The sequence below is a fragment of the Meleagris gallopavo genome, chromosome 5 (genome assembly GCF_905368555.1).
Source record: "Meleagris gallopavo chromosome 5, MGAL_WU_HG_1.1, whole genome shotgun sequence".
Lineage (NCBI taxonomy): Eukaryota > Metazoa > Chordata > Aves > Galliformes > Phasianidae > Meleagris > Meleagris gallopavo.
In genome coordinates this window covers 35,620,496-35,634,935 of record NC_139408.1, presented here as the reverse complement: position 1 = coordinate 35,634,935, position 14,440 = coordinate 35,620,496, and the positions used below count along the sequence as shown (strand labels likewise).

The window sequence follows — 14,440 nt, the reverse complement described above, 5'->3', positions numbered from 1 at the left end:
TTTTGCTAATCTTAGTATTACTGCAAAAAAATGTTGCAGCTGTTATATAGAAAAGCTATAAAGTATAGCAACATCCTTCATGCTGTGGGCTCCACTTATCAGCTGACAGAGAGGCATTCAATATAATTAATTACGATAAAGTCAATGCAAGTTTATTAAATGGTAAGTTAGTATTGTGCAGTTCTAGATTTCTTACTCTCAGATTTGACCACATAAAGAATATCTTGTTGATTCAGATCCGAGTCTCAAACAGTTTGATGCACAGTGTTTATTCTAAAGTGCCGTACATCGCTCTGGGAGTGAGAATGTACATATATAGAAGAAGGTAGCAAGTCCACCCATCTTTCATTCAGAATCATTAATCTGTCATTGGTCATTGTAAATACTGGTTGGCAATGAGAAATCCAGCGTTAGTGTCAGGAAATTAAGTAGTGTCAATACTCTGTATTCTGTGCATTATAACTGTAACTAAGAAAATGCGGTACCAATCCTCTCTGAACTTAAGCTTGTTTCAGAGGCACTATTAGGAAATGAAAAGTGGTTTCACAATGTGATTTTGTCATTTTGTAATCAAGTCAGAGACCAATGATACATGGTCACTGCTGCACAGTAGATGAGGTCAGAGTTCCTCCTCACTTGTATAAGGTTATCAGCCTAAATACCTCTAATAGTCCTTTCTGAGAGGAGCAAAAATAGTTATGATTAAAGGAAATCTTAAAGGAGTGTATCCCCTAATTTGTGGAGCCTTAAGGGCATTAAGCGTGCAGTATCCATTAAAAGCAGGGAGAACTAGATGTCTGAATCCTATCAAGCTGTGGAGGGCAAAAAAAAGAAAAGAAGAAAAAAAAAAAAAGGAAGACAGACTAACAGAGTAGGTCTTACGCAAAACATTTCAGTGCTCCCAGGGGGGTTGGTGAGCGATGGGCCCTGGTACTTATTATGGTATCAAAACTCGGCAATAGGCAAAGCAGGCTCTGGGCATGAACTTATTGCCCTCATTTCTATTACAGCAAGTAAGATGCTGGGTTAAGACCATCAAGAAACTACCAAATAAATATGAATATGTCAAAAATTCATAGAACGTAGGGATTGATTCTTTACCTCCTCCTTTGTCTCTTGTGAAAGCAACAAGTGCTGAATGTATCCAGTGGCAGAATAAGGAATCTACTTTCCTTGTTATTACAGAACTGCTCTAAAAGCATGTTGAAATACAGCTGAGCTAGAATGAAAAATTAAATGTGCTGTGAAAAATTGCCTATATGCATCTCCTCCTTTTTTGACTGAAGCATGTTATTCATAAGCAAGTAAGTTATTAAAAACTGAGCGTAGTTCCTTGCAGCCAGTGAAAGACAATAGACCAAATGTTGCTGTTACACACAGCTGGAGTGTATTGATAAAAGCAGCACATTGTCTTTCCTCACATAGTTTAAAGTCTAAATAAAGATATACGATCAAAAGAATGAGTGCTCAGCAAGGTGGTGCAGAAAGGGCAAGAGGTGAACAAGTTGTATCAGTAACTTATAAAATGCATCACCAGAGAAATAAGGTGTTTCTGCTGGGTGCCTCAAGCTTAAAGAGGAGTGAAGGTTTGGGTATGCATCGTGGAAATATAGAACTACATTTGGAAAGAAAGGGGGCTGTGATATCCCAAGAAAATCTATTTGGCGCATTAAAATTGACTTGATGCTCATATGTGTGTTACAGTTTTCTTCTTTTTTACGCTCTGCAGACAACATAGAAAAACATAGAGATTATTGGTACTGTAACTGTCATTTGACTGAACATCTCCCTAGCAATGTATCACTTCAACAAGTATGTTCATCTTTCATGTTTATCTTTTCCACCATATGTCTTTTATAAAAATAAGAGTTGAGAAGCTATACAGACTCAAAGTCCAGTGAAGTTCTCTACAAAGAGCTTCCCACAGCATTTTTTTTTTTTTTTTTTAATTTCAGCCAAAGCCTGAAAAAAGAAACTGGCAGCCTTTGGGAAAAAGATGAGCAAAAAAGCAAGCAAGCATGTGGCTAAACACACTCCAAGAAAAAAAGAAAAAACAACTATTTCCCAGCTGCATGGTATTACAGGTAAAACAGGTTGGGTCAAAGTCTTATTTTTGCATGGTTCCAAGGATATGATTTGGCTAAATATTAGTTATTCCAGTATAAAGTTAAGTGTGAATTTAAAGTGGCAATGCTACATTAAAATAATTCCATTGCAATTGTTCCAGAATAACAGTTGTTATATATGGAATTATTTGGTAATGGTCGATGTGAACAGGTATTTTGGAGTATCTCTGTGTAAATCAGTTCTTAGTAGCTTTAGGACAAGAAGAAATAGCAGAGGAGAAAGGAAAACAAATCTGTGATGAAGCAGGGGGCAAGTGAAAAGTAAAACATAAGCAGAATTGTGGGGAATTTTGAAGGATCAGCTGGAGAGTTGCTCTGAGCCCTGTCCTCACCACTGTCCCTCACAAATTGTCCTACTGCTGTAAAGCACACAGACAAAGTGCTTCCTGACATTTTATCCTCCTAGCTCAACTATTTTTTACAGTTCTATGAATGAGGACTGCAACTTCACTCACTGGCAAAGGAACTCCACCTAGAATAGCTGCTGGAGTACATCTTCTAAAAACAAAAGCAGCTTTTTTACCCCTCTGTGGCAAAATCCACATCAATAACCTCAGTCTGGTGTCTGTAATCAAAACTATATTTTCTGTGACGTATTAAAAACACACCAAATTAGTACAACACTCAAATACAGTGCAAAAATGCAATAAATATTCCTATGAAAGCAAAGAGACATTTTTTTTCAGACTTCTCAGAATTATTTTCTGCTGCAATCTCAATGCCCCCTCAGTAGTCATTATCTGGTGCCATAGAAAATGGTTCTAGTTCCCACTGACCTTACTGGGAGCAGAGTCAGAGACCGACTTAGAGGGCTTTAAATAATGGAGCTGGATTCGGAGGTGAAAACTGTATGAACTGCTCCTCTGTATCCTGAGAATATCAGAACGCAGTGCAGCCCTATTACTTAGTGAGGATCTGCTCATTGGGAAGTCACTGCGGGAATAATGAGGGGGGAAGAACAAGAGGAGGAGGAAAAGGTGAGAAGAAAAGAGAGAGGGCAAGGGAGAGCAAAGAGGAAAAGGGGATTTGCTTTTGATGTCACAGTTCTATCAACTCATGCATTTTTCATGGATACCGACTAATTCTGAAATAGCGCTGTGCTGACAATCCAGGCATAAGAAAAAATCAGCCCAACTCTCAGATACCACGATACTGGCTTAAAAGTAAAGATACTTTACAAAAATGATCAGCTCGAGACTTTTAATTCCCTTCTAATTTGTGAGTTTCAGGTTCACATATTCAAGCTCTTCTCTCCAACTCGAGATTTAGAAATGTAATTATTTTTATGTAAGCTGAGGTTCCAATTTAATCCCATCTGCCAAGGAGTTTGAGCTGAAAACAAAACGTAGCAAAATCTCACTGTAATCATAAGGCTGCCAACACTAAATGTCAGAACCGTGGCATAGAGTTTTGATGCAAAACTAAAATTTATGAGATGTTAGATGCGCTAGAAGTGCATTAACTGAAGTTGCATTTGTGCCATTTGCTAGTAATTAATTAAAAACTGAAAGTGAAGCCAACTGGCAAATAAAAACAAGCTGGTGGGACTCGGAGCTAACCTGTGCTGTAGTTCAAGCTTAATATTTTGTAAACTTGAGGAGAGCACTGGCAGTTCTCAGTGCTTTTGATTAAAACCCGATCACTTTTTAAACAAAGCAATTCATGGCTTTGAGTGTAAACATTCTTTGAGATTGCAGTCATCCGGGCTACAGCAACGCCGATCCTTGCAGGGAAGACAAACAGCCCCTGCACAGGTGCAGGAAGTAGCACAGCACCTTTATGTGCCTGAGCAGGGTTGTTGCTGAAGATTCCTGCTTAGATGTCAGCCCTCAGACACCGCCCACCTGCGTGGTTCTGGGGGGTTTCTGCAATAGTTATGTACGCTTACTGGTAAGCGCTGGAGCTTGCGGTGGGCTCTCTGCATACACCTCTAAGCCGTCTGTCACTTAAGAGATCACAATTAGACTAACGTCCCTGTTTTAATTATGTATGGAAATGCCTTAAAGACAGTGAAAACGGTGAAAAAAACAAAACCCGAGTACACTGGCAACGCGATGTACGAACGTTTTCAACGACCTGGAAAAATAAAGGGGGTAACGTAACGGGGCCCAGCTCCGGGCATAGCTGACGCGCAGACGACCTTGCCTGCAGCAGAACACGCACACCCTTGTGCCGCCGTGCGCGTCGGCAGCTGGCTCTCCCTGGCTTCGGGAAGGGAAAACTGCGGAGCCGCGCGGCCGAGGCTGTCTGTTTAGCGCAGCGCCGCCGGGGCAGGGATCCCCGGGCGGGGGGCGAGCGGCGAGGACCGCCTTCCTCCCCCCGCCCGGCAGATCGCAGGCTGATAATTCAAAAATGGAGGATGAGCCCTCTCAGCCATTAATTAATAATGTAGCTCTCTGTCTTCCTGTGTGACACACGCTGGAAGGCACCGAGCGGCCAATAAAGATGTAGGGGAGAGAAGTGGAAAGCTCCTCCCAGCAGCTCTTCCTGATTGAGGGCTCGAAGAAGTAGATCAAAAACTTCCCAGGAGCTGGGGGGCAGAGGAGAAGCGGGGCAGAGACGCGGGCCGCGTTGCGTACCGCCCGAGCAGCGGCTCCAGGTAGGAGGCGGGCGGCGCAGGGCCAGGGCCGGGCAGCCCCCCGCGCCGTGCCGCACCCGGAGCCAGGGCCGCGCCGTCCCGCGGAGGCAGGCGGCGGCCGGGGAGCGGCCGGGGCGGAAAGGGCTGCGGAGCGCGCCGGGGCGGCGGGGCGGCAGGAAGCGGGCGGGTCGGCCGCCGCCGCGCTCGCCCCGCGGGGAGTGGAAGTTGTGTCCGGCCGCGACGCGCGGCTCGGAGGCGGGGAAGGGGTGACCCGGGGCCGGGGGGGGGCCGGCGGAGACAAAGCCGGCGGCGGCGGCGGCCGGGGTGTCCCCGCGCCGAGCACGTTGTGTGGCGCGGACGGGGGGGGCGCCGCGCCCGCCCGCCGCTCGGCGTCATGGCCCCATTGTGAAGCGGCGGGAGGAGGCGGGGGAGGAAGGATCCGCCGCCGCCGCTCCCCGCGCAGTCCCAGGCAGGCAGCGGCGTGTCAGGCACACAAAAGGCCGCCGCCGCCGGATCCCGCCGTGCCGCCGCTCTCTGCCGCTCCTTCTCCGGCGCTCGCGGGGAAGGGACGCGCTGGGCCCGCGCTCACCGCCTCCCTCCGTCTCCTTTCTCCCCGGGTCCCGGCGCAGCGAGGAGAGAACGGAACGGGGCGATGCCGCTGCTGCACCGAAAGCCTTTCGTGAGGGAGAAGCCCCCCGCCGACCTGCGGCCGGACGAGCGCGTGTTCTACTGCAGGGTCACCAATGAGATCTTCAGGGACTACGAGTAAGCCGTTTCGGCCCCCCCCCATCCCCCCTTTCCCCGCGGCCGGGAGCGGTTACCCCCAACGGCTGACACCTGGGCGGGGAGGAGGAGGGAGGGGATTCCCCGGCAGCGCCGCGGGGCGCCCGGTGGGGAGGGGTCGCGGCTGGCGCCGAGCCCGTGCCCCACCGCGAGGAGGGGGGAGAGGGCGGATCTCCCGGCCCGGCCCGGGGAATCCCTTCCCCGCTCGGCGGGGGGATCCCGCAGCCCCGTCTTTCCGCGGGGAGAGAAGGGCAGGCGGGGAGGGGGCGGCCGGCTGCAACCCGGCTCCTTCCGCGGGGAAGTGAAAGTTGCGCGCGTGGGAGGCGGCGCTGAGCCCCGGGCCGCCGCTCCCTCCCCCCATCCCGCCGCGTGTCGGTGCTGCGCTAGGCCGGGACGCGGCAACAACAAACGGCCGCCGCGCGCGCGCCAGGCCCGGGATCCGGCGGCGGCTCCGCGCGCGGAGCGCGGCACGCGCCCGCCGCACTGTTGTTGTGTGCGTGTGTGTACGTGTGTGTGTGTGCGGTGTGAGTGCGCGGAGCCTCCGGGCCGGCGCAGGGCTGCGTAGAGCTTCTTGTTCCCGGCACCCTCTCCCGGGCCGGTGTCAGAGCCGCTGCGCCGCCCATGGCCGCGCTCGCCCCGCCCTCCGCCGCCTGCCGGCCCGCCGCCTGACCCGGGTGGACGCGGCCCGGCCCCGGGAGCCCGCGGCGCTGCACCTGCTTCCGGGTGGGGCGGGGGAGCGGGGGCACGGAGCGGTGGCGGAGAGCTCGTCCGGCGGGGATGCCTGTCCTTCGCTCTCTTCGGTTAGGGTCTCTCGCTGCCCCCCCAGTCCCCCCTCCCCGTTCGTTGTTTATTTTTTCTGTCGGTGCGAAGTCCGGCGGCAGTCGAGGAGCTGTCGTTAGCGCAGGAGGGTCGTCCCTAAGTTGGTGTCAGCGCTGTCAGAACAATGGGCGGAAAGTGCTCAGTGCCTCTCGGCGCGGGGCTCCGTGTCCCGGGGCTGCTCGGCTCCGTCCCACCTGCGGGGGGGCCCCAGCGCCGAGCTCTCCCTTTTTTGTCTGTACAACAGACGCGCAGACTAATGAGATTAAATCAGAAATGCTTCTCGTTTGCAGCATACGAAATTAGAGCACACCTAGATCTTTTTCATGCTTAGACTTGTTTTTCTTACTCAAATGCACCTCGCCGAGTACAGCCGGGCCGGGGCCGGGCTGGGTAACCGCCTGGCGCTGCGGGGGATGGCTGCGCGGCTGCGGCGGCCCCCGTGTGTCAGAAACTGCCCTTCTGGTTACCGGCACAGCCGTCTCGTAATCGGATGGCTCCCGTGCGTTTGTTGGCACTGCTCTGGAGTACGTTTCTGGTGTATTTATAGTTTAGAGTAAATTTTAGCGTGAAAGGTATCTTTCAGCTGTGGCGCAGCAGTGTGGTGAATGTTTAATGCGGAACCAATTCCCGTATTTAACCTACGTATGAATGAAGGGATAAATTTAAACTTGTTCGCAGAGGCTATCTCCAGCAGTTCCAGTGGGTGGCTCGACCAGAGGTCGTGGCTGGGGTATGGTATTTGGGAAAATACTTCTGCCTTTCCTGCAGAAATCTTTGGATTTTTTTTTTTTAAATTTATTTTTCTGCATTGGATAAAATGGATGCTTTGCAGCGACAAGCGCAGTACTTTTTACATGGTATGTTATTGTGCTGCGGCTGCCTGTGTTCAGATGAAGGTGAGTTGGTGGTGGTGTGATCCACCAGGGAACGTTGGCGAGCTCTGTAGGCGCCCACCCGCTCCTGGGCCACAGCTCTCGCTGCAAAGCAGTGCCTCAGGTGGCTGCTGTGAGATGTGAGTATTGCCCTCTTTCCAAACAACGGCAGTTAGGGTAATGGCAATAGGCAGGAACCACTTATTGAAAATGGTGCTAGTTGTTTCATGAAAGAAAGCTGTTGCCTAAATTAGTCTTTCTTGAATCTACTTTTGTGATAGTAACTTGAATTTTCTGAAGGGAGAGTGTAAAAGAGAAAGTATCTGACTATCTCACGCAGGCTGCATTGATAAATGGGGTATCCTGAATTTACCCCTTCCTCATCTATATGGGCACTTCAGTTAACTACTACTAATTGATAATTGTTTTGTTTTGGTTTTTTTTTTTTGAGTACAAATTTAGGGCATTGAAAAGTTACTTCCATGCTTGCAACAGCACCAGTAGAGATGAGTACAAATCATACGTAGCATTATTCTTCCCCGTGTAAAAAATCCTTATGCTAATGCAAGCAGAATTTGGCAAGACTGCTGTTTTGTAAAGTGACCTTCCTGTTAAGAATCCATTTCCTTTTTCATCAGAAATACCATCACACATAATTTTGCAATCCTTTAGAAGAAGGTACAGTGAGATGGTGATGTTCAGTTGTATTTATCAAGAGCAGCAGGCACAGGGAGCTGATGTTCTAATGCTTCCTTCTAGTCCCTGTTAGGGGGTTGGTCTGGGGAAGGGATCAGCCAAAGAGTCTCAGGAGTGGGAGAGTGGTAGTAGGAAAAACAAGTTGGGGTGTGTGGGGGTGCATAGTGAGATGCTGTTGCTGGTCTTGGCACTTTGTGAACAGCTAATTGAGATGTGCAGTGAGAACTACTGGCAGAGTATGGCAAGTCTTGCTTGCAAAGACAGTCTGAAAGGTAGGAACTCTTTGTTATTTTTTCTTTTCTTTGTTCGAAGAGGCAGTTGACCTTAAGAGAAGATTCAATAAAGCTGAGAAAAACGGAGTAGTATAGAGACCAATGGTAGGAATGTTTCTCGTTGTAAGACACAGGAATGTGGTGAGTGAAGAGAGTTCTGCATCTTTAGAACTTACTGAAAAAAGCTTTAATAGGTTGGCCTGTGGGACTCCTGGTGAAAGTCAGAAAGAGGTCTGTGTAAAAGGCTGCTTAGAGTATGCCTAATTTAATTAGATGGATTTTTCTATTCTGTTGAAGAAAAAATACTCAATTTCATATATATTTATGTGTGATTAACCTGTCAACATTAGGGAATAGATGTCTTTTCAGTTTTTTTTTTTTTTGTACACTACTATGCATTACATACTATTGACCACTTGTGGAAACAGGTTGAGTACATAAACGCTTTTGTGATGCTGGATGGCAGAGTTTGTCTGTGAATATGCTGGTAACATGGACTACATAGATTATATGTTAGATGTGGATAAGGGTTTCAGTATTAAAAATAATCTTGTCCACAGATCAGTCATATCACATAATTTTTCTGCTCTTTCCCCTCTCTTAAATATCCCTTAGCATAACTTTCTCCTGTTCTACATTCTCTGTTGTATAATTCTTTTGTTTAAAAAAAAAAATAAAATCTTGTTCTCTTCTGACTTGTTTTTAATGTATGTTAAAAATGAATGAAAATTATTTGAAACAAGCATGTGCTTGAAGTACTAAAAATACTGCAGAGCTTAAACTCAATGGCGATACTTGGTTAGCTAAGGCAGAGCCATCTCTTATTGCTGTGCTTGATTGGTTCTTTTATTTTGATATCCAATTGCAAACGCAGTCAGCACAGAAACTCCAAGTAGTTTACTTCCAGAATTACTTCTTTCCACTAATGAACTGCCGTCTGTCCAGTACTCACGAAGCAGTGTGGAACTACCAAATGGTTTGCTGCTTAGCTTACCTTGCATGGAGGACTGATTCTGTCACGTCAGTGCAAACAGGTGTCCAGCTGAGAGTCAGTGTGAATTACTGTACCCACAGCTGGGTTCTCCTGGTGCAGCACCTTGGTCTGATCAGGAAGCACCTGGGTGAGCTCAGTGTGCTGCCATCTGTGGGCCTCCTCCTACACCCTGCCGAGGGTGGTGCAGGCCCTGAAACAGCGCGAAAGTCCCGAGATTGTAATACCCCTGATAAGGGTGTATTTAAGACTATGAGCAGCAGATGCACTTGCTGTGTGTGTTGAAATGGAGTGTGGAATATGGTTGAGTGCCCTGCTGCTTTTTGTGGGCAGTGCAAGTACAGCACCGCTTGGTACCAATTGCTTGCTTGGTGGCTGTTGTGTATGATCTCTGTGAATCCTCTCGTGTTGGCTTGAGTGTACTGCAGAGACGGGGAGAGCAGTGCCACCAATAAAACCTGCTGTTGTGATTGTTCTCTCCTCTCTCAAACTGAGTTGGTGAGATCATTAAAACGTTGCAATAAAACTGTGTTAACAGACTAAGCCACAGATGGTTTTGATGTGTGATGTGTAATGACTGGCTACCAACAAATAATGCCTTCAAAACTAAAAGCCATTTATTTGATATGGTTTTCTTTTTTCCTTTGTAACTTTTTGGGGCGAAAATCCATACAAAACAAAAGAGGAAATGAGCTACAGTGAGGCTAGGTATACAGAGCACTGTATGTGAGTGAAAAAAGGTTTTCCTCCAATATGTCTAATTCAAGTAATCTTTGAGTTTTGCACTTGTAGTAATCACGGGTTTAAAAAAAAACAAAAACTTCCCCTTTTTCCCCCCCCAGAGTTCAGTACTGCAGCTTTAAATAGCTGGAGCACCTAGTGTCCCCTCACAGGGAACAGCAGCAGCACTTCAGGGGACGCTGCCTGCTTCAGCCTCTGCTCTCTCTTTGGTCATTATTGAAACATATATTCTGATCTGTTTTTAAATAACTCTTGGTAATTATCAAGAAACTCTTTGTTAAGTGAGGCAGAAATGTATGTAGAGAGAGAGATGATAAAGACTTCAGTAAATGTGCAGTCAGGCTAATTAAAACTGCTGTGTTTCTCACACAGAAGTAGTGAAATATAGGCAGGAACAGACCCAGATGAATTGTGTGTTGTATATCCCATCACTTTATTAAAAAAAAAAAAGACAATTTGAAGATACCTATTAAGTCTAAACTGTTCTTTAAAAAGTCTTACTGTTGAGAGCTTTAGCAATAATAGTTCATATTTTTGCTAATACCCAGTTGGATTCAATATGGTTGACTGCAGAAAAGGAATATCCTTTCTTTTCCATACACGGTATGACCAACAGCCATCTGTTCTTCATATAGTGGAGAATAATTTATCTCCTCTCTCTGTCTTTCTTTGTTCTCAATTTTTTGTTTAGAGGAAGCAAAAACCAAAATGTCAATTATTACAGGCCTTAGATTGTGTATTATCAAATATACTACGCAGGCACAAGAAATGCTTTTAAAAAATATATATAATTTGTAGGATGTTATTCATGTAAGACATCTTTTCCTCTACTGTTCTAATTCCCCTCTTGTCACAGCTGATATTCTTCCTCAAGCATCTTTCTCTTGCTCAGAGGAATCCTCTGCTCTTACAGAAAGGATTATCTGAGCCAGGACCCTCCATTGTCCTTAATCTGGAGTTTTCATTTCATTTTCAATGTGTTACTGTTGCATCTGTCCAGCTGCAGTGAATATCATCATCTTCATCAGTGTGACTGACGCATGTTTGTCAGTGTGAGTTAGTGGGGAGCCTTGCAACAAAGAACTTCAGGTGAGAGCTGTGCAGTTCTGTAACCCTGTTATGAGAATGATCTGAACAGTCCTATCACTTAAAAAATGGCAGCACTACACCCTGTAATTTATTTATTTATTTATTTTAAAGGAAAGAACTTCAGTGTGGCTATCTCAAGTGCTGTGGAATGTTCTGAAAGTATTGTGTGTGTGCTTTGAAATAGCTGTGTTAAGCTAACACAAGGAAACAAACAATTTTTCACTTTGTATGTTGCGCTCCTATAAATACTGATCTGTAAAGAGTTGTAAAGGAAGGCAAATCAAAATAATCGTCAGAACTGGAGCACACTGAGAAAATGCTCTGCTGTCATATCACTGATCCACAATATTCTAACATGCTTTTGTGAATAGCTCTGCAAACTATGTGATCTCAAAAGTGTTTTAACAAATCACTGGGTTGTTGTTTTTTTTTTTTTGATACCTGTCAGAAATTGAAAAGCTCTTCTATCTTGGTCCCGATGTAATAACCAGTAAGTAAGCAATAAAAACACTGCATTTTTGGCATTAGTTGGAAGTACAGGGAAGGAAGAGAATCAGGTTTGCTAATGGAACAGGAGGGGAGAAGAATCTATGGAAAAAATAGTGTGGTGGTTTCTCTAAGAGCAGTGCAAACAGTGAAGGAATAAAAACTATTTACAGAAGTACTTTACGTTAATTTTTTTTTTACCTCTCACGTTTTCATATGTGAGCTAGGACACTCCAAATCTGAAACATACTCAAGTTTCAGCATGCTTCTGTGATCTCAAGGTTGCTCTTTCTTTGCACAGTTTTAGACCCTCCTCCTGGTAGTTTGTGTGAAAATACAGGAGATGCAATGAAAACATGACACGTTAAACCCAGTGTGATTATTCTTGTGCATAAGGCTGCTTACATGTGAATATTTGCCTGTAAATGATAAATAAAATATCATCTGCAGTGAGAGGGAATCTTGTTTTTACGATAATAATTTACGAAGCTATGGCTTAAGAAGTGATAAATAAACCTTGATGGTGTTTGCAACTGGCATAGATGTAGAACTGTTTTTGAACTTGAGGTTATAACAGAAATTGCTGCTTTATGAACTGGGATCAAATTGAAAATGTTGAAAGATAACAATTTTCTTTTTCTCTTTCCACTTCCTTCCTTTTCAGTGATTTTTTTGAGCGCACAATTCTGTGTAACAGCCTTGTATGGAGCTGTGCAGTCACAGGTAAACCAGGACTCACATATCAGGAAGCACTGGAATCGGAGAAGAAAGCCAGGCACAATCTTCAAAGTTTTCCAGAGGCACTCATCATTCCAGTTCTTTACTTGGCCACCCTTACCCATCGCTCACGACTTCATGAGATCTGTGATGAAATCTTCGCCTATGTCAAGGATCGGTATTTTGTTGGTGAAACAGTGGAAGTGATTAAAAATAATGGTGAAAGGTAAGTCTATTTAAAATAACACGTTTCTTTTTAGTCGATGTGGGCCTTTTCTTTGTGTGCTTCTTTTAAGCCAAAAATCAGAATAATAAATTCTGTCAAACACACCTGAAATCAGATGATGCTTAAGCTAGCAATATTGTTACTGCTTCTAATTATATTGGAGTAGGATTGTATTTCTGGGCTTAGTATCTCATTCCTTAGCTTAGAAACAGTTCTCGAGACAGAATAGTTCTCTCCAGTCTTGATGCAGCAGTCTTTCAGTTCCAGTGGTGGGTTTGCAGAAGGATTGTAGTCCCCTGGCATACCTGTGTGAGGAAGGTAGTGTGTTTGTAGAATGAGGTCTAATTAGAAACTAGGAGAAACCATGAGTTAAAAATGGTGTGAAATTGTTGAAGAAATCATACTGGACTCAATCAATTGAATGTTACTTTGTTATACTGAAGTAAAGAAAACTTAAAGAATCAATTAGAATTGGATTTTTATTTTCTAAGTAGTCACTAAAATTGTAATTGTATTACAGGTAATTAATTGTAAAATATTTTTAATGGGTGGTTATCTGTGATTTTCTTTTCTGTTTTATCAGGAGAAAGGTGCGAGTTTACACTGCAGAGCAGATGAGGCACATCCTATGGGCTTCATAACATTGTGTATGTTGGGTGGTAGGAATAGATGGTTCAATATAGTCATCAGATAACCCATGCAGAATAAAAGCATGTTTTCTTAGCATCTCATCCAGATCTTAAATCTGGATGAAAAAAGTTAAAAGAGAATATCTGTTCATGTGCTACAGGAGACAACTTGCAAGGAACCTTTTGTGGATATGTATATTATGTGAAGCTGTGCTTAATTCAGAATAGGGAAGTGATGAAAAGCTTTTGTTCTTTTTAACCAGTGTAGTCTCAGTCTGCAAAGCCTGCACAAGAACTTCGGTAGAGCTGCTGTTCTCTTTATGGAAAATATATATCCAAACCTTGTTTCTATTTTTCTCATCTGGGTCTAGGGAGTAGACCTACATCATCTTTAGTGTTTAAGTAATCTTGCTTAGGGAATAAGTTCATACTCTTTCTTCTCTTTTTTTTTTTTTTTCTTTTCTAACCAGGAGCCCAAATATTATGAATTGTAAGTGTAATTTACCTGCTCGTTTTCATTTGCCAAGTGAAATTTGTTTGTTTCCAATCTTTGAAGATACTTTCAGTTTCCAAATTATTAGCACAAAAAATGCTTTAGAAAATCAGCCTTTTCTTTTTTTTCCCCAGGAACAGCTTTCCCATCTTTCTGTTGCTTTTCTAAACTCTTCATTAAAATATTTATGCGTATCTTAGCTTTTCAAAGCTGAAATGAAAAGTAGGCTTGTATGAAGAAATGAGAAAGATTTGTATGTATGACATCTTTTGAAATTCAGAATCCATTTCAGTTTTGTTTATACAATGTTATAAACCTGTTTTTAAGTTTTCCCCAAGAAAATGGTTTCTGCTTACCTTGTGGGCTGAATTCTGCTCAGGTAAAGCTGTGATATGTTTCTATATCATAAAGATAGCTTGCTTTTTTTTTTTTTAAGCTAGCCTTTGATTCAATCTTATCGGTTTTTCAAAATTATGGAAAGATGCATATTTAACAATTTTATATTTATGTTCCAGTTTCACAGGAAAATTTATTAATAATGCCTAAGCTAAATTTCTTAAGCCTTTGGAGTGGGTTAGATAATCATTCAAAAATTTATTTCCATCTTTCCATCTTTACCTTAACTACTAAAGATTTTATATTTTAAACTGCTTGAGTATGAATAGTTTGTTAAAACGAAGCACATAGAGTTCTCCATAGCTAACTGTATGCTACTGATATTCTGGACAAATGTATAGTAGGGAGCTGCTTCATGTCTTCATTAAATTTAGGAAGCAGTGTGAATTAAATGCTACTGTAATGGCATTTTTAGGCTTAGAGATAAATAATTAATATAAATCAAGAAGAGGTGGCTCATAGTCATTCTGCTGTGCAGTTGGGACTTGACTTCAACTTGTATTTTGAAGTACTGCATTGAAGATTA

General features: G+C 44.1%; 1 protein-coding gene across 5 annotated transcripts in view; it reads left to right on the top strand.

Annotated features, from left to right (window-relative positions):
* Positions 1–4,356: 4,356 nt before the first annotated feature.
* Positions 4,357–14,440, top strand: part of BAZ1A (bromodomain adjacent to zinc finger domain 1A) — a 54,366-nt gene continuing 44,282 nt past the window's right edge. Inside the window, exons 1-3 of one of the 5 annotated variants that reach the window (XM_085225197.1) lie at positions 4,357–4,725; positions 5,334–5,469; positions 12,118–12,396. In XM_085225197.1, the coding sequence (XP_085081323.1) occupies positions 5,357–5,469; positions 12,118–12,396 (392 nt within the window). In that variant the 5' untranslated portion in view covers positions 4,357–4,725; positions 5,334–5,356. Of the gene's footprint in view, positions 4,726–4,993; positions 5,470–12,117; positions 12,397–14,440 lie in introns of those variants that run through there. The other 4 variants (XM_085225194.1, XM_085225198.1, XM_085225196.1 and 1 more) reach the window with 4 other exon arrangements.